This window comes from Varanus komodoensis, unplaced genomic scaffold (genome assembly GCF_004798865.1).
Source record: "Varanus komodoensis strain SLA01 unplaced genomic scaffold, ASM479886v1 scaffold107, whole genome shotgun sequence".
Lineage (NCBI taxonomy): Eukaryota > Metazoa > Chordata > Lepidosauria > Squamata > Varanidae > Varanus > Varanus komodoensis.
Window position 1 is genome coordinate 611,564 of NW_025335305.1, and position 23,232 is coordinate 634,795.

At 48.6% G+C, this 23,232-nt stretch overlaps 2 protein-coding genes across 5 annotated transcripts in view; one reads left to right on the plus strand and one right to left on the minus strand.

Moving 5' to 3' along the window:
* Positions 1-965: 965 nt before the first annotated feature.
* On the minus strand, positions 966-13,126 carry NELFE (negative elongation factor complex member E). Of its 2 annotated transcripts, XM_044419711.1 has the most exons (11): positions 12,870-13,126; positions 8,185-8,285; positions 7,612-7,684; positions 7,371-7,516; positions 6,881-6,955; positions 6,024-6,058; positions 4,986-5,272; positions 4,536-4,680; positions 3,465-3,519; positions 1,712-1,814; positions 966-1,127 (listed from the first exon to the last, which is right to left on the minus strand). In XM_044419711.1, exons 2-11 carry the CDS (start codon positions 8,257-8,259, stop codon positions 1,057-1,059), a joined length of 1,065 nt encoding a protein of 354 aa, XP_044275646.1. In that variant the 5' UTR covers positions 8,260-8,285; positions 12,870-13,126; the 3' UTR covers positions 966-1,056. The 2 variants fall into 2 exon arrangements, with proteins under 2 accessions (XP_044275646.1, XP_044275647.1); XM_044419712.1 differs by lacking the exon at positions 12,870-13,126 and having other exon boundaries at positions 7,612-7,686; positions 8,186-8,252.
* Positions 13,127-13,333: 207 nt separating this feature from the next.
* Positions 13,334-23,232, plus strand: part of SKIV2L (Ski2 like RNA helicase) — a 31,229-nt gene continuing 21,330 nt past the window's right edge. Inside the window, exons 1-10 of one of the 3 annotated variants that reach the window (XM_044419706.1) lie at positions 13,334-13,628; positions 14,345-14,466; positions 16,638-16,747; positions 17,742-17,859; positions 18,489-18,603; positions 19,054-19,128; positions 20,963-21,016; positions 21,242-21,465; positions 22,500-22,661; positions 22,759-22,904. In XM_044419706.1, the coding sequence (XP_044275641.1) occupies positions 13,610-13,628; positions 14,345-14,466; positions 16,638-16,747; positions 17,742-17,859; positions 18,489-18,603; positions 19,054-19,128; positions 20,963-21,016; positions 21,242-21,465; positions 22,500-22,661; positions 22,759-22,904 (1,145 nt within the window). In that variant the 5' untranslated portion in view covers positions 13,334-13,609. The remainder of the gene's footprint in view (positions 13,629-14,344; positions 14,467-16,637; positions 16,748-17,741; positions 17,860-18,488; positions 18,604-19,053; positions 19,129-20,962; positions 21,017-21,241; positions 21,466-22,499; positions 22,662-22,758; positions 22,905-23,232) is intronic. The other 2 variants (XM_044419708.1, XM_044419707.1) reach the window with 2 other exon arrangements.

Genomic DNA, 23,232 nt, shown 5'->3' on the forward strand with positions numbered 1-23,232 from the left:
CCTCTGCTGATCTGCTCCCTGCCACTGTGACAGCAAGAATGAGAAAAAGGTGGAGGAGCAACAGCAGCTACCGGAAAGGGGACCCACTTAGGCGGCCTTGCCCAACCCGCTTCAGAAGTCTGGAGCCAGCACCAGTTGGGCTTGGGCAGCAGTCTGGAGGGGGCGGGACCCGGGACCTGGGAGGCAGCACTGGAACAGCACTTCGGGCCAAAGACCCCAGGCCCAAAGAGCAAGGCAAGAAACATGCCAGCGCTCAGGCTGGCCTTGCATGTAAGCATTGCTCAAGAAATGACAGGAAGCCCTTGACAGGCCTGCTGCCCAGAGGGATCCAGCCCATGTTGTAAGCCGCCCCGAGGCTTCGGCGAATGGGGCGGCATAAAAATGTTTTAATAAATAAATAAAAATAAAATGTTGTGAAGCGGCAGCCAGCCACACTGCTGTGGCTCTCCCCACCAGAGAAGCCCCTTCACGGAGAGGCTGCAGCTGTGTAGCTCACCACCAGGTCCTGCCTCAGGATGGGTGTGTGCTGTGCTCTCGGGGAGGAAGCATGCACAACAGAGGATGCCTCATTGGCTGGTTTTCCCTATTGGAGTCAGCACCAGAAAGCAGAGGAGCATCCCTAATGGCCTTTCAGGCTGGTTCTGCTGCACTAGGAGTGATCCAGCCCCCCACAGCAGTGTGGGGAACACCCTTGGCGCATTCTGCTGGTTTCCCTCCAAAATATTTCTCCTTTCAACATGCTAACCAGGATGAGAAACAAATCAGCTTGTTGCTGAAGCTTTACTGCAACCCAGCTAGCAGATCCTGCTCTACCTTCTGCCTACCTTGGCATCGTAGAGCCAAACTTTATCCCAGCTCAGGCAAATTTTGAAGTCCTACCTTGAATTAGGAGGCATTCAAGGAGGAGGATACAGCATTTTGTTGAAGAGGCAATCCTGAACTGGAATGAGGACAGCCCCAAAAGATAAAAATCACTAACATTTATTTTAATACCTCAATTGAACAAAACACAAGGGAAAACGCTGCACCACTCAAAGGAGGACTGCCACACTGGCATCAGAAAATATCTTCGTAGACCATCAGCGACCGCTTGTCTTGGTGAGAGCCCTTGTTGCTATTCTTCACAGCTGGAAAAGGGAGCAGCATGTCAGAGAACCCTGCAAGGGCAAGATGCTCATTTTTTTCACCTCTACCTTTACTTCCACAGGTTGTCAGTTCCTACCAGGCAGTTACCTAATCCCAAAACTTATTTCATGCTTAGGAATGTTTTGGGAACATAAATTCACCTTAATCCACTTTGTAAGGTACAGAAAAGAAGAAATCTACAGCAGCCTTCCCCAGTCTTGTGCCTTCCAGACATGTTTGGACTGCAACATCCAGAATTCCCAGTGAATGGCCTGCTGGATTATGGGAGTGGCAGTCCAAATGCCTCTGAAGGCCACCAGGTAGGAGAAGGCTGGTCTACAGCTTAGGCTTAGCACTGTGCTTTGCAACAGCTTTCTACTATCGTGCTCAACACTGAGAAACGATTTAAATAAATCCATCAGGCAACAAGTTCCTCTATCCTGCTCTCAGCTCCCACCCACCAATCCAATGTCTTCTCAGAATTTGATTCTTGACTCAACAAACAGAATATGGAAAGTCCGGGCTCCGGGCCACCCCACCAAGGTGCTCACAGCCTCCCTCTCCCTTCCAGCATCAGAGTTCTTACCCAAATATCCCCACAGAGACTTGTTGGTAGCTGCATCCAACATGGGCTGCTTGCGGGCCATGCTAACCTTCAGCTGGACATCTTCCACAACCGTACCGTTGAGCTGTAAGGAGACCAAGAGATCCTAGGCAGTGCATTCAGAAATCACCTAATGACCTGTGAGAGAGACCTGTGGGGCCAGGGCTGGTGGGAATTGTAGTCCAGCAATATCTAGAGGACCGCTGGTTCCTCATGACTCCTCTAAAGCAACCACGATGGAGTAAGATGGGCAACAGCCACAGAAAAAGGGTCAGTTTGGTGCAAGCCAAACTCAACTGACAGCCACCATGAAATGAGGGGATCTCAGTTGATCCTCAGGGTCTGATAATGAAAAGGCACGATATCCAAAAAGATGCTAACGGGCTTACAGAGAATGGGGCACATTCTTGGATCATCTAAAAATTATGTTGAAAATGTGCAGAGAAGGGCAACTAAAATGATCAAGGAGTTGGAGCAGCTTCCCTGTGAGGAAAGGTTACCACATCCAGGATCATCTAACTTAGAAAACAGCAAGAGCAAACATGACAGAGGTGTACAAAGGGCATGCACGGTGTGGAGAAAATGCCTAGCAAGACATGCTGTTCCCTTTCTCAGAGTCATCCCAGGAAGCAGATTGGAGATTCAGGGCAGACAAAAGGACTCAACATGACATACAGCTAAACTATGGAATTCACTTCCACGAGAGGTCATGCTGGGGACTGGACAAATTCATGAAGAAGGCTATCAGTGGCTACTCGGCCTGATTGACTGTATGTTCCCTCCAGTATCAGAGACAGTATGCTTATGTATACCAATTGCTGGGGAACACGGGTGGGAGGGTGTGGCACTCATGCCCTGCTTGTGGTTTCTCACAGGCAGCCATTATGTGAACAGAATATGAAATGCAGTGGAATCGGGGTCTGATCTGGCAGCGCTCTTCTTGTGTTATGTCAAAATGCACAGAAATCTGGCTTAAAAAAATAGGGGACTAACTACATTTCATTTAAAATCTCCAGCCTGTGGACTTTGAATCTGGGCAGACTTTACCCCCTGACCCACAGGACAACAAAGGTGCAGATTCAGAATTGGGCAAGACCACCAGATTAAACATGGCTGGCTGGGTGTCTGAACACAGCAAAGGAGTGCTCCACAAGGGATGTGCGAGGAAACCAGCTTGGGGTGGGAATCTGTCGGACTTCCACAGCTTGGCTCCCCAGACTCTGGCCTACTCCCTCACTGCCCTGCATCCACGGTGAGCATTTGTGTGGGAATCCAGCAGGGAGCAAGTTCAAGCATAGCTCTGCTTCTGCACAAATGCCTTGCATGCTTTGTGCTAAGAATTATGGAACTTGTGTATCTTGTGCATCAAAGAATTACAAACTTTGCACAAAGAATCCTTTAGCATTCCCAAGCACTCATGAACCTGATGTCAGCTTGGCTGGTTTCCTGGCCAGAACCCAGCTACCAGAATCCCAACATTCAAGAGTGCAACATACTTTTACAAGTAATCAATCTGTTCCATTAGGAAGCTGCCTAATACAGAATCTGGCCCTCGGCCCATCTAGCCCAGTGCTACCAACACAGACTGGCAGCAGCTCTCTGGGTTTCAAGTGGGTTTTTCTAGCCCTCCCTGGAGATGCCGGGGATGGCAGGCGGCCACCCACTGAGCTTCAGCTCTTCCCTTCCTGCTTCACACGCCCAATGCAGGAAAAGCAGAAGAGTCAGAGGCAAGTACCTCTGCGATGGCTTGATCTGCAGACTCCATCTTCTCATAAGTGACGAAAGCGCAGCTGATGGTGGAAAAAGAGAAAGGTTAAGATGAACTTCTGGAAGGTCCAGACGGTGCCCAACACCTTTCTGGCAAGTTTTTTGATAAATGGCTGTCAGCAGGGTGTCACTTCTACAAAGCCCAGGGCAACCGACTCCTCGCATGGATGGATTCGGGAAGCTCTATGCTTCTTCCACAGCTTTCATTCTGGCTGAACATTAGGAAAAAATTCTGACTGTCATGAGCAATACAACAATGGAACCAGTAATCAAGGACGTTGTGGCTCTCTCACATGAAGACAGTCAAAATGCAACTGCACAGCCCTGTGTCAGGGAAGCTTTAACACAGAGACCTGCACTGGGCAGGGAGTTGGACCCACTGGACGTATTGGCCCCTTGCAATTGTGCTATTCTGAGATTCTGTACTGTGGCCTGCACAGGAGGACATCCTGTGTGGAGAGTGAGCACTTTCTCGAGGGCTGCTGGCTGGGCTTCAGAGGAATCAGAATGAGAACGGGCTGGGGGCAGAAATGTGGGCCCTCCCAGGATACTGAGATGAGAGAAGAAAAGATGCCTATCCCGAAGCCAAACTCCTCCCCGTGGGGTGGGGGGGGCAGGCAGTCCCTGCGAGTAGCCGAGATGTACAGTGAGCGGAAGGGGATGCAGGGCAGGGGCTTTTCTCAGACTCGGGAGCAGTGAGCACAGCCCTTACCGCCATGTTGCAGCATCAGCAGAGGAGGGTGGCCCAATTAGAGGATCAGTGCGCAGAGAGGAGGTGTGCTCATTTTCAGAAGGCCCCTCCCAACTGGGTTCAACAAACCACTCAGAGGTTCATTCCGGGTGCTTTATGCTTTTGGTCAGTACAGAATGCTTTGCAAGAAAGAGGTCAGTGGCTTTGGAAGGTGCAAAGGAAGATCCTCAGCTTCCAACATCCTGGTGAGTTGTGCCCCATGTTAGTTTTGGGGTCAGGTATCGCCTGGATGTTTTGCCCCAGGCACAACGGCATCTTGGGCAGCCCTGCCTTGTTCCGGGCACTCACTTGCGAGGGTTGTCCATGGAGAGGTCAATGATATTCCCAAAGGGCGAGAAGGCATTTTGCAGCATGGTCTGGTTCATGTCTGCCCCGTACACATACACTGTGTTGCCCTTGCGTGGGGCACGTCGGTCTGGGAAAGAGTCTGACCCTGGGTTGAAAGAACAGGAGAGAAGCAGCTCAAAACCAGGCGGCGGCTGTTCTCGTCCCAGGAGGGCCCCTTCAGACCTCACTGGATGCGAAAGCCTCCCAGGGAAACTGGCTCCCAACTGCCCTCTCCCTGCCACTAAGTATACTTACTCACAGGATCCCCCAAACCGGAAGCCAATCTCTCTGGCAAAACTGCAACGCCCCTTTCTGCCAGCCACCACCCTTCACTGAAAAGCCGGGTTTGGCTTTGGCCAACCAGCTACTACATTTGTGCTGCCCTCTCTAGAAGACCCATGGATTTCTTACGGCGGAAGCTGCCCTCTCGGTCCTGATCCCATTCCCGGTCCCGTTCCCGGTCCTGGTCCCGATCACGGTCCCGGTCCCGTTCTCGGTCGCGCTCAAATTCTCGGTCCCGATCGCGGTCCCATTCGCGGTCCCGATCACGGTCCCTGCTCCTGTCACGGCTCCGATCCCGATCATAGTCCCACTCGTAATTGTGTGTGTTTTCACTCCGCTCAGAATCCTTCTCTTGGTCCCTGCTCACTTCCGAATCCTTGTCTGGATCCTGCAAACACTCGCTGGAGCTCACAAAGCTGAGGAAGAGCAGGCAAGAATTGGAGGAGTGGGACAGGAAGGAACGGAAGTGCCCGTGCCCATGGTCACCGCCCACGACCAGCTTAAGCCAGCAAGTTATGGCACTGCCGAACCTCCCCCTTGCTTCACCCCTGCTGATTTATGTTGAGACCCGTAAAGGGGGTTCCTGTAACAGTGCCAGGGTGTCTGTGCAGGCCCCAGCAACTCTGGTGCCCTTGTACTTCCTGCATTGCGTTACCCTCCGACAGTGTGTTTCTGTCCACTTGCACTCCAGGACCTGCAGCTCACAATAACACCTTATGCTGCAGTCCACCCCAGGTATGTTTGGATATACAACTCCCAGTACTCCTGACTGTTGACCATGCCAAGTGGGCTGATGGGAGTTGAAGTCCAAAACATCTCCAGGATGTGGGAACCTGCTGTAGTCCATGAAAAAGTATGCCATAATACATTTGTTTAGTCTTTAAGGTGCTTCAAAGACTCTCCGCCGTTTTTAAAATAGCATAACTTTTCAGCAAGCCATTCATCTACTGCGTACTTGAATGTTGCCAGTAGCTACACTACCAAGGGAAAAAATGTCAGTATGATTTAAAAACATGCAAAAATGCAATCATCACACCTCAGCTCAAATGATTGAGTTGCTACTGCCAAAATTCAAAGGATTTTTTTGAAAACTGGCCAGATTTCATATTGCGAGAACCAATTATCCAGATTTTAAGATGCGCACATCAGCACATGGCCAAAACCAACCTTTCATAGAGGGACTTCCTCTGGGGGCGTCGTACCTAAAACAAAACATGAAATAAATGGAAAGGAAAACACAGCAGCTTCACAGTAACTATTAGCTCACCACACCTGGGTTGAAATCAGGAGCTCCAGATGTGCAGCCAGGTTTGACGGCACTCTGGGCAAGGTATTCTCTGAAGACAGGCCCCTCACCTGGGCCAGCCTCTCTCTGCTGCCCCGCCAGCCCAGCTAGCCCTGGCTCGCTTTTTAACCTGGCAGCACTGCTGAACAAAACCATGGGTGCTACAGCCCTTCGGCATGGGCGTGCCTTCACTGGCTTACTTCCCACCCCAAAGGGCAGCCTCTGTTTGGCTCAGTGAGCTGCTACTCAGGATTAACCAAGAGAAGTCCTGTAAGCTAAAATGGCCTGCAGTAGGGCCACTTCGTCGACTGGCCACCGCGACGTGTTTCTTTCGTGGTCTTTTTCAAATCGGCATGGGGTTTGTGCAAGCCTGACTAGCTGAACTGTAGGTCGAAAGGCATTCAAAGGATTTGTGGCAACTCAAAAGGAGGACACGTCTTCCTCAGCACCCTTCCCCTCCACGGCCGGGCCCTGGGAGGTGGGTTGGCGACTGCTCCCCTGGGGACTTTTGCCAGCCCCTCTCCGGATGCCCAAAAGCCCAACAGCTTTCAAAGACCCATTCCTGCATGTAACCAGGACGTCAGTGGTCCAAGGGAAGGGGGCAGAGCTCCAGAAAAGGGGAGGACCCCATAAGCCACCCCTGAACCAGCAAAGTGGAAGGAGCAAGCCAGATCTACCAAACAATACTTTGAACGCGTTACAGTTCCCTCCCCAATCAGGGAACATAAATTCCCGGTACCTCTTGGAAATCATCATCTGCTGAGATGCTGCGCTGGAACGGCTGGAAAGTTGGGGCTGGGCCTTTTTCAGGATCCTGTAGAGACACAGATTAAGAGCATTCTGCACACATCCCCGGCTGGTGGGACCAGGGTCGCTGAATCGCAGGCCCAGGGGACAAGCTGGCTCTCTGGGATTCCCCCGAAGGCCTCTCCCCTTCTCTACATGGCCCCATCCCCTTTCCTCAACCACTGGCCATTTCCTGGTTTCCTTTTCCGAGCTTTTGCGTAGTTTCCCTTGCACCCCAATTCTAAAAGACTTGAGCTTTAAGCTAAAATATGCTAATAGTTCTGTCATTTTTGGTTCTATCCCATCTTGCCTCCCTGTCCACCACAAGAACATGGCTCCCAGGAGCTCCTCCAAGATGGAATTTGGCCCTTGGCCAAAAAGAGGTTCTGCACCCTTGCACTGAGCAGTTCCCCACAGCACCTCCATCCGTTTGCTCAGCTTACTTTCAGCTTCCCCTCCAAAGTGCGGGAACGCTTGAACCCCGAGTTCTTGTTCTCGGCTTTAATGGCACTGATGGCCCCCGTTTTCACCAGCATCTTGGCTTGCTCAGTGGCTGTGGCAGTGTCCACTACAGGCTGATCGGAGATGGCTGGGAGGGGAAGAGAGAGAGAAATGTCCAGGAATTGATGGCTCAGCACCGGCACGCCCTGCCACCCCCCTTTTCGCGGAGGTCGGCTTGCTTACAGCGTTTAATTCCGCCCTGGCTAGCTTGGCTGGTTGAGCTCTGTTGCTTCTTCAAGGCCATGAGGGCTTTTTTCTAGGGTGAAATATATACAGAGGGAGGGAGGGAGGGAGGGAGGGAGGGAGTTAAAAGCATGCATTTGCAGTCCAATTTCCCTTATGTTCTGAAATCCCTTTACTGAGACCATTTCCAACTCTGCCCAGTCACTATCTGCCACAACACGAATGGGCAACTTGTAGTCCAGGGGCCTAATTCAGTCCACAGAGTTGGGGCTCTCCTTGTGCAGCCCTGTACTTGCTCTGGATCTTGGAAGGAGGCGGGGAGAAGAACCAGCAACAGGAGGACAAGTGGTGCCAAGCCAAAGAGTCTTGTTATCTCCCATCACCGAGTGTTTTCCCCAGGGAAGTGCTGGCCACACACCCTCTGCTGCTTGCGGGAGGGGTGGAATTTGTTCATCGTTTGCCTTCCCTGTGATGCTGGTGAAGGTGGAGACTGGGCAATGGCACCACTTGACAGAAAGGCATCCTCCTGTCCGGCCCAGGTAATTCCTGCCCTCAGTGTGGACACAGCCTGACCTTTTTTTTGAGCTTGGCAAATTTCTTCTGCAGAGCTTCCTCTTCCTCTGTCAGTCCTGGGGGCAAGACAATCATGGCTGGCTGGCTGGCTAGGTTACTGACTGGAAGAGAAAAAAAATGAGGGTGAGGCAGGGGAACCATAGATGCTGCAGGGCCAAGGCCTGAAACCCCTTGGACTGTTTTTCACTCCTCCATAAAAACACTGTTATTCCAACAGGCTTTTCGATCATTCATTCCTTCTCTTTCTATAGCACCCAACAGCCAAAGTTCTCTGGACAGTTTGCAATGCTTAAAATCCTAAAACACAACATAATAACATTAAGTACAGCAATCTGCATACAAAAATATAGAGCAGTTTTGCAAAAACAATCATATCCTGGCATACGTTGTCAAATGCCTGTGGCTCTTAACCTGGTGCTAAGGCAATGGCAATGTGGCTGCTAGGCAGATTGCACTGGGAGAACATTCCATATTCAGGGAGCCACCACTAACAAGGCCTTCTCCCTTGTTACCAATCTCTGAACCTCCGTCTTGGAGAAAGGCCTCAGATGAAGAACTGTAGAATACAGGTCGGTTCATAAGTAGGCTTTGGCAATGGAAATCTTCCCTGTTTCACGTAAAGGTGTTTTTTCCCCTGTAGTCTCTGCCCTCATTCTAATTCAATTAACTTTTAACTTGTGGAATTGGTGCGCTTGAGGATATTAAGATTTTAAATTGTTACATGCTGTCCTCAAAATAGTGCAGATAGGCTAGGATTGAAATCTTTCTGTAAACAGATAAATAGACCAACACAGTGCATGGTGGTCTTAGATTGAGCTACCAGACTGCATGTTGTCTTTCAAAAATGTGGCTAGCAGGGAACAACCATATACAGTGGTCCTTGGCTCACTTAATCCATTCCAGGACTCTGGTCGTGAGCCAGGTTAAATTTCCCTGTAAGGTTCAGTGTAAATAAAGTTAATCTGTTCTGTAACTATTTTTTAAATCAGAAAAATGTGAAGCAAAGTGACAAAGAACAAGAAAGATCACAGCCATCTCCCCCCCCCCCGGCCCCGAGCACGATTGTGGCCTTCTTCCCGCCCCCCCCAGCACGCCCGTGATCACGCCCGTCATCCCTGCATGCGCCCGTCATCCCGGCCGCTGGGGGCGATGAGAGATGGGTGCGATCGTGGGCGCACTCAGGAGGGGAGACGGGCGCAGTCGTGCTGGGGGGTGGAGATGGCTGAGATTGCGGTTGCGCTCGTGCAGGAAAAACGGGCGCAATCTTGGCCATCTCTCCTCCGCCCCCAGCACAATCGCCACCCAATGTGGAGTTCGCAACCCGAGTCAAAATTTTTATAAAATTTTTGTTTGCGACCTGATTTGGTCATGAACTGAGGCGTTCGTGAGCCGAGGCACCACTGTATAGGACACAACCTCGCACAGTGGAACATGTTGCACTTTTCATCCTGTTCTTACTGCTATCATTGTTTTGGGTTTTCTTTCTTAAATGCTGCTTTGTTCTTTTATTATACTTTACTGAAAAGTGGCCTGCAGGTCACAAAAACAAAGCGCACCAGACACTCAAGGCAGAAGCCAAAAAAGCAAGGGGAAGGGCGCTGCCTCTCTGTTGTGATAAGCAGTGCAGTGGAAGAATCCACATAACTTTCCCAAAGTCCTTTTTGCAAGGAAGGGCCACCACTGCTTTAGAGGTAGGACATTTATCATATTTGCATACACATAGGCGAGGACACTGATCATAAAGTTAAATGGAAAGAGTACTTAAAACTGTGAAATAGCTTTGAACAGATATTTGGTCTATGCATTCAGTAATACTTATTTTGACCATTACCAGCTCTCCGGGGTTTCAGAATAGCATCTTTCCCAGATCTACCTGGAGATAACGGGGATTGAACCTGGAATGCTCTAACAGCTGAACCATGGTCTCCTTTACAGCAAAGCACTTTTCACACCTCATGTGCTTTCAGAAGCAGTGCTAAAGCTAATCCTTTGGAGACCCAGGTACCTTCGTAACAGCCTTTCCCTGACTCTTTTTTCAAATGGTCAATAATCTTCTTTGATTACATTGCTCTTTATTTTTGTCCTCTGCCTCCCAACAAACCTGTCTTCTGATGGGTTTCGATTTTCGATTTATATCCTGCCTTTTTCCTACAAAGGGCTCAAGGCAGCTTACATCTCCTCCTTCATCTTATCCTCACAACAACAACCCTGTGAGGTAGGTTGGGCTGAGAGTCTGTGACTGGCCCAAAGTCACCCAGTTGGCTCCATAGCTGAGCGGGGACTAGAACCTTCTGATGGGTTTGAGGCAGAACCAAGTCAAGTGACTACCCATCATCTCACGAGAGGGGGTACACACATGCTGGCAATTTTTTTTGTCCTTACAGTCCTGAAGGCATCTCATAAAATGCACCAAATAATAAAAACTATTATTAATAAATAATAAACAATAATCAAAACTATTATTATGTTTTGATGGTTGCAAAACTCTCTCACTGTAGTTCCAGGTTTATGATTTTTTATTTTATTTTATTTTATTTATATACTAACGTCTTGGGAAGCAACTACATACTCCTGGCTTTTCCTCTCTTCCTCCATTCCACTTACTTTAACATTTTCTTTATTCTTCCTGAGAAAGAGCACAAGGTAAGTTGAAAGTTTACCCCCTACCTATTTTGTGACATTAGTTGATACTAATAAATGTATTACTTTGCTGCGGATTCTGGACTTCTTCAGAATGGTACTCACAACCAGTCACGGTCCCTAGCTTGGGGCACTAGCTTGTGGGGGCATTAGGGGACTTTAATGCTTTGCTTTCTGTTGTGGCCCCAAACTGGATCATCAGCAATTTCCACTGTCAAAAAAGAATTTGGTCAGTGACCTCAGCTATCTCACAGAGCTGATAAAATGGCCCATGTGGAGAGAGGAGATAATCATATATACCATCCTTCATCAAATAATAATAATTCCCTGCACCCAACCCAATGCTAGCACTCTAGAGGGAGGCCCTGCAACTCAAGAGCAGTACTGCTCAGTTAAAGTAGTTTTGCCTCCAGTTTCAGTTCAACACATCAAGGCTGGAGACACAAAGAGGCACACGGGCCCAAGGTAAATTCCAGAACCCATATTTAGCTTTGATTGGGTTGACCAAAAGGTCCATGTCCTGGTGTGCATATGCCCAAAATACACAACAGGGGAAGGTTTTCTTTTATAGGATTATTCTTGAGAATAACCGACTACCAACAAATTCTTCCAAATGGCACCCCTGAGCAGTCCTCAGTTGGCCCTTTTATGGATTGATCGTTGGACCGTTACATGTAATACAGTTAACACTTTCCGGTAGGTTACAGAAGTAAAAAGTTGGAATGGCGTAATCTTTCTCACTTGCATACCAAAGAAGATGCTCTGAAGGAGGGAGGAAGAATGGGTGCTATTGCAGGGAAGAGGAGGAGGGTGGGATGGGCTGGTGTGAATTGCCCTTTGTCTGAGCTGCAGTTATCTATCAAGTGCCAACTAGCTTTCTCTGGGCTGGTACCTGGTCAGTGTCAGCTACATTTCAAGGATGATTTCTAGGCCCGGTTATGTGTCAATGATTGCATAATTTAAGCAATGAAAGTTCTACCTATTGACTTGTGCATCGATTACAAAAAGAGACGAAATCTCCAGAGTTGCTGCATTTGTATAAATACAAGGAAAGCATGTAGAGAGTCCTTCTCCTTAAGAAGAAGTTGCAAGAAGAAACATCTTCCTCAGTCTTCCAGTTCTATTTAGTTATTTAAAATATTTGTAGGTCCTCCTTCAGGGAGAAGTCATTCCAGTTAACCCAGCATGCTTACTTAGAATACACTCCTCAAGTTGTGTTCATAAGATTGCAGCTTAAACATAAACTCTTTTTGTTTTACTACTCAGCACAAAAAGGAAAAAGAGTTCCTGGGCTGGTTTATAATCAATTAATAAGATTAGGCCAGAACGTGATGATCTGGCACCCTCGCTGTCCTGCACTGACTGTCTTTTGGGCATGTATACACCTTTTTTGTTACTACATTTGGGCAACTTCTTGGATGCACACCCTAAAGTGGTGAGGGAGCTGCCTTCTTCATATCATTCAGGGGTAGGCTTGGATGAGTTTCAGTACACCAACAAAGCCCTTTGACCCCAAACATCCTAATAACAGCAGCCTACAAAAGGTATCCCCCCCCCCAATTAAGTTGCTGAAAAAGAGTGGTTAGCACAAAACCAGTAGCGGGGCTTTGCGACAAAGGACTCATGCACTTAGCTCTATTACTGATCAAAAACTTCTGGCTAAGTATATGCTCAGAGGCCACCTTGTTCCTTGGTGCGTAATGCAAATCTACCTGCCTGAGCTTTATTTTGCACCTAGTCCTCCCGCGTAGATGTCAGGAAGCTAGTAAAAAGTAAGCAGATGTCGCAAGCCGGAAGTCCACGCACTTCTGCACCCCTCGAGTCTTGCTGCCACGCTTTCCTAGGCTGCCTAACGACTCGCATCAGCACAAGCAGGTTCTCAGGCCCATCCCACAAACTACCAGGCCAACCATCCTTTCCCACAATGCACTGAAAACCATGCCAATTTCCCAGTCCCGTGCGTTCGCCAGCCCGTCCCAGGAGGCACCACGGCTCATGCCCGATATATATCGCGCCTCCAGTTCTTTAACTTAAACTAAGCTCACCGGATTACGTCTCTGGTTCGTCCTCCTTCTTTTGCTTCTTGCTCACGCTTCGTTCCCACAGCCTGGCCCCGCCCCAGCGCAACACGTACGAGGAGGAGGCCACTGGGATTTGCATAAGCTGCCTAGCAACGCGAAACGGATTGGCTGGTGAGATCGGAGACCGAAGTTTTAGGCACGATGTAAAGTAGCAAAACTGTGTTTATATGCAGAGGGTGCTTGAGCTACGCAACAGCCTCTCATTGGCTGAACTGCCTCAGATAAGAAGAACGCTCAAAGCGCGAGTGGTCCCGAGACCAGGCAGTTTCTGCTTTTCGAATAGCAAGAGGTCCATCTGCTGCAGCTTATGGGTGATGGAACTCTTTATTTTGCATATTGCACTGCCGTCGGACAATAGCTGGCTCCTTAGCTAACTTACTTCTTGTCTTTAAAAAAAGGGGGTATGTTAAAATCGCATTAAAAAGTTAGTTTCCCCTTCCAAAGACACCTTCCGCTTTCTTTCAGGGGACTTCCGCCCTTACTACCGTTGACCAATCCTCATACCGATTCTGTTTTTCATTTCCGCTTTTCAAGGCAGAGTTGTATACGTTACTTCCGCCCGGGCGCGAGCTCTTGTCCCCACCTTCAGCCCTTTTTTGCTTCCCCCTCCGAGAGCGGAAACTTCCGCCCTCAGTGCGTGGGCCAGGAGGGAGCGCTTCCGGGTTAAGCGGCGCCCCGCCCCTGCGCGAGCCGTGGCAGCTGAGATGGAGCTGGAGAGGATGGGTGAGAATCAGGCAGAGGCTATTTTTTTTTTTAATAGCAGGCCCCCTCCTAGCCGCCCCCCGAGGTGGGGCACAGGGGAGGGCAGGGTTTGCCTTTTATTTCCTTTCAACTGTTATTGCTTCCTCTTATATGTTCAAGTAGCTAAGCAGCATCTAGTTCCACTCCCAGCAATTTTATTTATTACTGTATATCCCACCTTTTTCCTGCAAGACAGCATACATAATCTTCTTCCTTCTCTGCATTGTATCTGCACAACACCCACCCTGTGTGGTAGGTTAGACTGAGTCACTGATTGCCCCTAAAATATTCAGTGAGTTTCATGGCTGAATATGACTTGAACCTGGATCTCCTGAGCCCCTCTCTTGCACTTCAGCCACTACATCACAGTGGCTCTCAATTAAATCTTAGAATGTAATTATTATTATTATTACAATTGTAATAAATGGCAATATTTATTGTTTATTTTAAAGTTAGCTAAGGGTCAAAATCCATACTAGTTACCATGATGCTTTGATTGAATAAAAGGGTCTAATAAAATATAACCTGGCAGAGAAGCAAATAATACTGGGATTGAGTCCCAGTTTCATGCCTCCCGCTCTCAAACAAAAGATTCTTTCCTATAGAATAGGCAAAGTGGCACTGACGGGAGCAAGGGGGGAAATGGTGGTGAAAAATGGTGGTGGATTTCAAGCTGCCCTTGTCTCATTGTGTTCAAGCCCTGCCCCCCAGGGGGCCTCTGGAGCTGCCCCTCTCTGTTTTGGAAGTTGGGTGCGCTGGCCGTTTTGAGCTCATCACTCAAGAGGAGGGCCCCGACAGAGATGGATTTCCACTGACTACGGTAAGAGCTGCAAGCAGCCCCTTCTGACCATGGAACAAGAGAGTGGTATCTCCCAACAGCAGTAGGCAGGGCCCTGCTCCAGCTGAGGCACAGCTTATCCTTTGAATGAATTGCAAAATCTCCTGCATGGTTTACAGAGGCAACAGCTTCAAAAGGAAAGCAGCCACTAAATTAAGCAAATGCTGACACATTGCTTTCCTTTTTTTCCACATACATATTGTAGCGCTGCAAGGGTGGGGAAACATTGGGCATGAAGAATCTCCTTTCTTGCTTACAAAACACCACAAAATTGTGCAAAATTGTGGCTCAGGTGGGTGGACCCCCATATGCCTTGGATGAAGGAACAAAGGTGTCTCTGAGCATGTAATAATTTGCATCAGAGTTGAGCTCTCAGTCCATTAATATATATATGGTGGGCCACTTGTGGCCTTCCAGATGTTTTGCTGACAGCTCCCATTTTTCTTTGCCACTGGTCATGCTGGCCAGGGCTGATGGGAGTTGTAGGCCAGTACAGCTAGAGGACCGCGAATTGCCTTCCCCAGCACTTGATTCCCCACCCCCCAGCTTTCCTGGCCTTTTGGTTGTGTTGTTGTTGTTGTTAAGCGAGTGGGACTCGGGATCCTGGCTGATCGACTGCAAATCACCCAGAGATGCGCCAACCTGCTCTGTGCAGTTTCTGCTCCGGCATCCCTGGCGGATGGCTGTCCGGTCTCAGGTGCCTTTTGTGAAAGAGAGGCTCTCCTCCCTAGAAAGACCTCCTTCCACAGTGGCCACCTTACGTTCAGAAGGTACAAAATTGACAGTGATACATAGTGTGAGCAGAGGAGCATCAGAGCCACAGAGGAATTGATGCTCATTCTGTGAGTTGGGGGAGGCATGAAGAACACAGTAGATAGAGATGCGGCAGCAGGCAGTAGAAAGTCAAGGTACTCCTGAAACCTGGGGGAAGCCACGTCTCTGTGAAGAAGCGTAGCAGGGAGAATGGGTGTGAAGATCCAAGGGTGAGAAGTGGGTTAAGGACAGAAGGACAGTGAAGAGCGATAAGAATTTTACGTGGCTGGCTTTGCTGTGTGAAGGAACCACCTTGAGGACTTGGGGTGGGGGTTAAGTTTTATTATCATGTTCTACAGACTAAAAAAAGAGACTGAAAAACATCAATCATCAAAGACATCAGACCTACTGGGTCAGCCCCCCATTTTTTTTTAAAGCAATCCGTAGACATATGCAGATCTACGCATAGTCCCGTTTCTCTAGCCAATAATAAAAAGAGTTCCAAGTTTGATAGACGTATGTATCCTCTTTCTCCTTTGGAGACAAAGTCAGCCTGTCCATTTCAGCACAGTCCAGAATCTTTTTTAAAATCAGTTCATCAGTGGGTGGTTCTTCACTCCTCCAATGTTGAACAAATACAATTCTTGCTGCAGTGATTACATGTAGAATCAAATACATTGCTTGTTTGTCAACATCATCAGGCACAATGCCTAGTAAGAAGACTTCAGATTTAAATATTAAAGATTTTTGTAACATTTCCTCAAGCCATTTATGTATTTTAGCCCAATATTTTTTTGCCTTATCACAAGTCCACCACTTGGTTTTGAGAGATGCTTTACTGGGAAGGGGATGGCACTTGTCAGTTCTAATTAGCCCAGTCAGCTTTCCACCTGGTCATGTGAATCATCACAGGTATGGAATGGGCTTCCATGGTTGAAGCCCTGTTGCTGAGGGTGTTCAAGGATAGGCTGGACATGCACATGGCAGGCATGTCATGGGCGGAGCTGGCTGGAGTCGGGGGTCAGACTAGATGGCCTGGGAGACCCCTTCTGACTTGCTCTGTTTCTATGTTTCTATCTTGTTTCTTTATTTACTAATTTCTGCAAAAGGCTTTAATCTTTAATTAAAGCCAGCTTCACATGTTTGCTGTTTTGTGTAATAGAAATTGTTTTATTACATAAGCAGTTTCCTTGTTTAACTCCAGAGGGAGGCGAGGCAGCCTAAACACACACAAATCCAAAATACTCTGTTCTGCCCTTCACAAGAACAGCACCCAAACATTTTCCAAGTTGGCTTATAAAGCAAGGAGAAAAACGTGTTCCCAGAACCTAGGAAAATGCCTTTTTGTTAGTTTGAGAGGCAAACAACAACATCTCTTCCTTTTCTGTACACCTCTGCAGCTTCCCCATGGGTTGCCCCCTTATGCGGAGGACCTGGTCTCCGAGTTGGAGCAGAACTTTCTCAACAGCCCTGAGTGGCTTCCCATCCACCATTTTGAAAGGTCTCACAGGTGAGGTGTCAGGTGGCTGCAGGCTCTTTGCAAGATGCACAGTGTGCATCCTCTCCTTGGATACCTGAAGGAGCACCGCCTCCCCTATGTGCCCTCCCACCCCTTGAGATGAGAAGGGTGGCTACCCAGAGGAGGGCCTTCTCCGCAGTGGCCCCCCGAGTGTGGAGCACTCCCCAGAGATGTTCGCCTGGCGCCAACACTTCTTTCCTTTTGGCGCCAGGTGAAAACCTTTTTATTTTCCCACTATTTTAATTGCTAATTGTCTTAAATTGTGGTTTTTATCTTTATTATTGGATGCGGTGCTACTTTTATTCCTTTATTTTATTGCTGTAACTGAACTGTCCCAGGACGTCAGCGATGGGATGGTATACAAAAGTTTTAAATGAATGAATGAATAAATGTCTATCAGAATGGCCTTCCGAGTGGTGGAGTCAGATTCTCCACTTCTCAAATCAGCCGAGCAGGGCATTCTTCCTAATTTATTTCAGATATCTTTCAAACCTGCCTTACAAGGAGCATTGCCCTGAAAAAGCAGCCTACAAGTTTATAAAATGCATGAAAATACAACTGCAGTTCAAACAGAGAGACAGAAACAGAGTACAAGGGTTTTAAGTGCCAAACGCCCACCTGGATAAACGTGTCCCCAGCAATGGTGATTACTTCCTTACCCACCAGGGTGGGAAGTTGCAAAGGTGTGGCCCACTATGGGCAGCTCAGAGAGCTGGGCCTCCAACACTGATCTTAACACTTCCGTAAGCTCATTCCGATGATGTGGTCCCAAGCTATTTAGGGTGGTGAAGGCCAAAACCAGCGCCCTGAATGGGTCTGGCAACAAGTAGGTAGCTATGTAATGACACGTTTAATCAGTGCAGAACAGGCGTAAGGGCTGTGTGTTAGTTGCTGCAGTTTCTGAACTGCCGTCAAGCACTCGGGTGGGGTGGGAGCAGCGGGGGCGTGGGAATCGCTTTTGACTCTGCCTACTTTCTCGAGGAAGATTTTGGCCCCGCGAGAAGGACATCCAGTCGCTCTTCAAGGTAGATGCCACACCTGTGCACTCCACACTTCAGGCTGAGCGCAACCCCACCACAGGAGAGTTGCTGGGTTTCCGAGAGGTGAGAAGCTGTCCTTTCCACGGTCTTCCATCCGACCTTGCAGTGGCAGTCTGAGTGGCACTTTATAAGGATTAAGTGTCCTTTGTTTAGTCCAGGTGGGAGGGAATAAGGCAGCCAGGCAGCCACCCCGTTTCTGTTGTTTCCTTCCCGAGAAAGGAAGGGTTGTAATGGAAATGGACAGAGCCTTTGCTGGGTCAGGTTCTGCCTTCTGCCAGGAGTGCTTCCTGATCGACCTCTCCTAAGCTTATCAGCCAAAATGCACCATGCAGCTCTTCTGTCCTTATTGGATAGTGTTGTGGGAAGAAATAACATGGAAGAATTGGCATGAGAATCCAGGCAGGGAAGAGGATGACGCGTCAGTTGTCTGTCCAAGGCATGGTGATGACACTCAGACAAGCCTTGACCGGAGGCTTCCTGGCTCTCTGGACACCTCTGTGGTAGCCAGGCTCCAGTACAGATACTTTGCTGCCTCCTGCTGGTTGGAGGAGGGATTGCACAGTTGTAATTAAAGTAATATATAGCAATTGAGCTTTCCACTCCTCTTCCAACTTGTTGTTTTGCATTGTGAAAGAATTGTCAATAGTTGTTGGGATGATAACACTTGCTGCCTCCTATGTCTTCAATTCCAGGCACTTGTGGACAACATGGGCTTATCAGCCAAGAATTCCCTTTCCTTCCAGAGAGCGCCTGGTCCTCCGGCTGAGGCTCTGCGGGGCAGTGCCACCAATTATCCTTTCTGGCCAGGTATTCATGCCCTCTGTGGGGTTTAGTACTGTTTCTTCCCATTCTGAGCCATGGAATGCAAGCTGAACTGGAGAACAAGACGCCCCATTCATTACTGAGTGCTTCCGTATAGTCTGAAGTGCCTGAATCTGCCTGATCTTGGAAGCTAAGCAGGGTCAGGCCTGGTTAGAATCTGGATGGGAGACTTGATTCCTCCACCGAGCAGGGGGCTGGACCCGAAGGCCTGCTAGGCCTCTTCCAACTGTATGGTTCTACTGAGGAATATATTTCAGGCTGTGTGTAACTTCTGAGTATATGCTTTGCACCCAGTGAGTACTAGTGTGGGAAATCCCTGCTGGTCTATTTAATTCATTTTCAGAATTTTGAATCTTCTGGTTGCAGAATTCTTCCCATGCACTCTGTCTCATTCTTAGTATTTCACAGCCAGCCATTTTAATGCAACCTTTCTAGGTGGGATGGATGAACCCAGCCTGGAGCAAATCACGGCTCAAGAAGACCTGGAAGAGGACATTGATTTTGAGAAAGGTACTTTCATCTGTTTCAGGAATGACCATGCTGGTCCCCCTCTTGTCAAAATCCTGGCCATTATGTTTGTTTTAAATGCCTTGTGTTGCCTGTGGAGCACACAAACCTGTTCACTGTGTACCAGCATGAGAAGGATGGATGGGCGGATGGATGGGAAGTGGGAGGGACTGGAGAGGAGGGTCTCGGGTGGCAGGATCCATGCAGTGGGATAGGATCTTACCTACACATGTGCATACGCACAGCCAGTAATAACACTGGTGGAGGAGTGGGTAGGACAGTAGCTGGAAGGAAACCAACCTGAATTGTCTTTGTCAAGCACTTAAGATCATCTTGGTAAATCTAGCATGGATTGCAGGAAGAGACCAGGAGTGCAAATTATGATCCTTACTTGGAGATAGAGAAACAGAGCGAGTCAGAAGGGGCCTCCCGGGCCATCTAGTCTGACCCCCGGCTCCAGCCGATTCCGCTCACAACATGCCTGCCATGTGCCTGTCCAGCCTATTCAATGCATTTTATTCCCTTCTTTTCAGCTGAAATGGCTCCCCAAGTGGTAAATCAACAGCAGAGAAGACAACCCCTGCTTGCAGGCTTTCAGTCTCAAAGTTGTCACTCAAAAGGAAAAAGTGAAGAGGAGGGGAGGGGAGAGGAAAACAAGCAAACTTGAACACCAGTTATTACATTTACATAGTAGTTGATATAATAACCAGCTGGAGTAGAAATAGTGTGGGGAGAGAAAGAGCTGGATGAAACCAGTTTCTTAGCCGAGGCAGTGTCTCTCATCTCTGTCTTGTCTGACGAGAGGTGATATCTTAGGTAGTTAAGAGCCTGTTGGAATTGTCCTCTCCATGGAGTTAACCTAATCTCAGTATCTCTGAGCATAATTTATTATTTATTTAACTTTTTAATTTTTGCTTCTCAACCAAAAGAGGCTCCTGCAGTGACTTTTACATAATCGGTAAAAGCAGACGGCCCCTGCTAGTTGAAAGAGATGTGATACACAAGATGTTCGGGAGTATCAGTGAAATTGGCCTGTTTCCCACTCTCTTCTCCCTTGGGAGGACCTGCTGGAATGACTCCTTTTGGTGACAGTTGCAGGAGGGGGGGGGCATCTGGGGGGGGGTCTTAGTAGAGCTGCTCCCCCCTCTTATCTCCTGCAGTGCACTCAATGGGGCCACCAGCGTGCCAGTCCAGGAGCAGCCTGAGGGACCACTTGCTGGACCGAGGAACGTGCTTTTCGGCAATCTGGCATGCAGGGCCTGATTTGCACAGTCGGGTCGAGGCACCTACCACAAGGACCGCGTGCTTCCGTGTTTCTGGCAATAGTGATGCAGAAGTTGCTTTGGTGTAAGGATGCTGTTCAGGAGTGAGGGAGCTTGTGGTTTCTGCAAAGGCCATAGAAACTGCTCCTCCTTTCATTAGCCACAGCGCTACCCTTTCGTGGCTGAGATCTTCCAAGTGGTAACTGCAGTCATAATGCATCCACAGACTCTTCTCCTGGTGCCTCCAGGCTCTTTCATCCTTCAGATTTTATTTCTTAAGATTAAAAAAAGTTAATCAAAGTTGACATCCTGCAAATGTCTTTTCCTTTAACACAATCTTTATTTGGATTCAAAGTTTTGTAGCTCCACACCTCCTTTTTTTTTAAGGTTCTTGGGCAGGTAACCTTCTTTTAGTCTTGTTGCTTTGTCTTCTGGGAAGTGAGTATTTTCTGACCTGTGGTGCCCACCATGGCAGCCATTTTGTGAGAGTGCCCACAGCACCCTTGGATTTCCAAATGCGCCCAACTCAGAAGGGCTGGGGACCACTGCTCCATGCTTTTCCTTCTCTCCCTTAGATTTGCTGACTGTGCCGCCTGGATGGAAGAAGGGAGTGGAGTTCACCAAGCAAGGTAGCCACTTTTGAGGTGTGGAGGAGGCTGAGGCTGGGTGGAATTCAGTCTGCATCTCTTTCGCAAACACAAGGAAATCAGAAGAGTTTGGTGTAGGCCTGCCTTGGCATTAAGCCAGCTGCGTATCTTTCATGGTACTGACAAGTAATTCTCTGAGGAAGGCACAAGGTGGATTCCTCTATTTAGGAATCCACCTTGTATCCTTCTGTGTCTTCACCTCTGCAGAGCTCAAGGCCTCTCCAGGGCTGCTGAATTTGACTAATTTGTTGGGGGCATTGGATACCTTTGAATTGGAAGCCTCCAGCGATGAAGAAGTCAAGGAGAAGGCTGAGGAGATGGAGAAGAGGAAGAAGAAAGGGAAGGAAAAGGGGGTAAAGGAAGAACAAATGCCCCCTGCAGAACCAGTGCCGTTGCAGAGGGCAAACAGCCTGGAAGAACTGGTGCTTAAGGTAGGGAGAAAGCATCTTGAGCCAGTATCAGAAAATTTAAGGGACCAAGGTACGGATCAGCAAAACTCTAGCTATATAGAGATGCAAGAAGGCTGGAGCAGGATGTGGCAGGAACTCGGACCTGATACCCTTTGGGCAAGAATTGTGCCACGTGGGGCCACCGAGAAATGGAAGCCGCTCTAGCCACCTGTTGTTGGTTTGGCAAGATGTGACCACGGCTGCATTGGATGCCCTGATGTACTGTGACTTGTTATGACATGGTTGTGAGAAGACCAGGAGGATCTTCTTACATTTTATCTTAGCTGCAGGATAGTGGGTTCTTCAAAACTTAAACAATGATTGCTCTTACTATGGTTTGTTTGAATTAAGACAGGTTTCTAAACCATGATTTGAAACTGGCTTGTTTCAGAGAAAGATCATTAAGATGCACAAAGTTTGAGACACAAAGCCATGGTGAATATCAAGGAAGCAACAGCTTTCAAACTAGAGGAGATGGGAGCAGATCCACCCAGGGGAGGCTAAGGTTCATTCCTGTCCTGATTAATCATGAATGCAGCCCCCAAAAGGGGCTGCAGAATCTGACTGACTAGATGAATCCAGCCTTTCCCAAGCTGGCTGGCTGGGGATTCACTGAGGTGCAGTCCAACACATCTTTGCCTTTTAGAAAAAAGTGCTTCTAAAAACCACATATGGCAAGAACCATCTTAGAAGAGATCTTCTTTCTTCTCGTATGAAATAAAGCTTCCTTTAAGAGGCCTAATGTGACATGGATATTTCATCTAATAACGAAACAAGCCAGTTTTTTTCTTCCTGACTGTAATCCGACTTAAATAGCTCATATCATGGAACAAGAGAAGCAGTTCTGTGTTCTGAATGCTAGTGTGTGTGTGTGTGTGTGTGTGTGTCTGGAAGTTTCCTTGTATTGATCAGGATAACAGCATAGTGTGATTTCCCCTTTTCGTCCCCAGCTTCATTCACACGTGCTTTTGGGGTTTGTTGTTTTGTCTGTCTCTCCACTTTTGCCTGGTTCCCAGGAGGTCACCCCCACCCCCAAGGCAGCAACAGAGGCTGCTCCCACCGCTGCCCCCACCCCTGCGCAAGCTGCTGACGCCCCCAAGGAGCAATGGGCCGTTCCAGTAGACATCAGTTCCCCTGTGGATGACTTCTACAAGCGGATCCCTGACCCGGCTTTCAAGGTAGGCTGCCAGTTCTGACGGAGCTGCTGGGAGAAGCAGGGGAGGACCAAGAACTCTGTCTTCACGTGATGTTCTTGGTTCCCTTCCCTTTCCCCAGTGGCCTTTTGAGCCAGACGTTTTCCAGAAACAGGCAATTCTTCACCTGGAGAAGCATGATTCCGTATTTGTCGCTGCCCACACATCTGCTGGAAAGACCGTAGTGGCGGAATATGCCATCGCTCTGTCCCAGAAGCACATGACGCGGTGAGAACGGCCTTGGTGGGTTTTGCTGCAAGCAGTCACGAGGCAGTGCAGAAAGGCTGGTGGGTTCGGCGTGGAGCCTGCCAGGCCCTGCTCTGCGGCCTGCGAAGAAGCACGGTGAGGTCTGCCCTTTGAATGGGTTGGGAAAGGAAATGCCCTCCTGCCCAGCACTCCTTCAGGGAAGCTCGCCCAGGGCCGGATGGAGCTGCAGTCACTTTCCCAGCCATGTGGACGTCAGTTCTGCTGCAGGCTCTTTTTCTGGGCCAAGAAACTTCATGTGTCATGGATGAGCATTTTTGTGCAGTTATTTCAGAACATCTTCTGTGTTGTT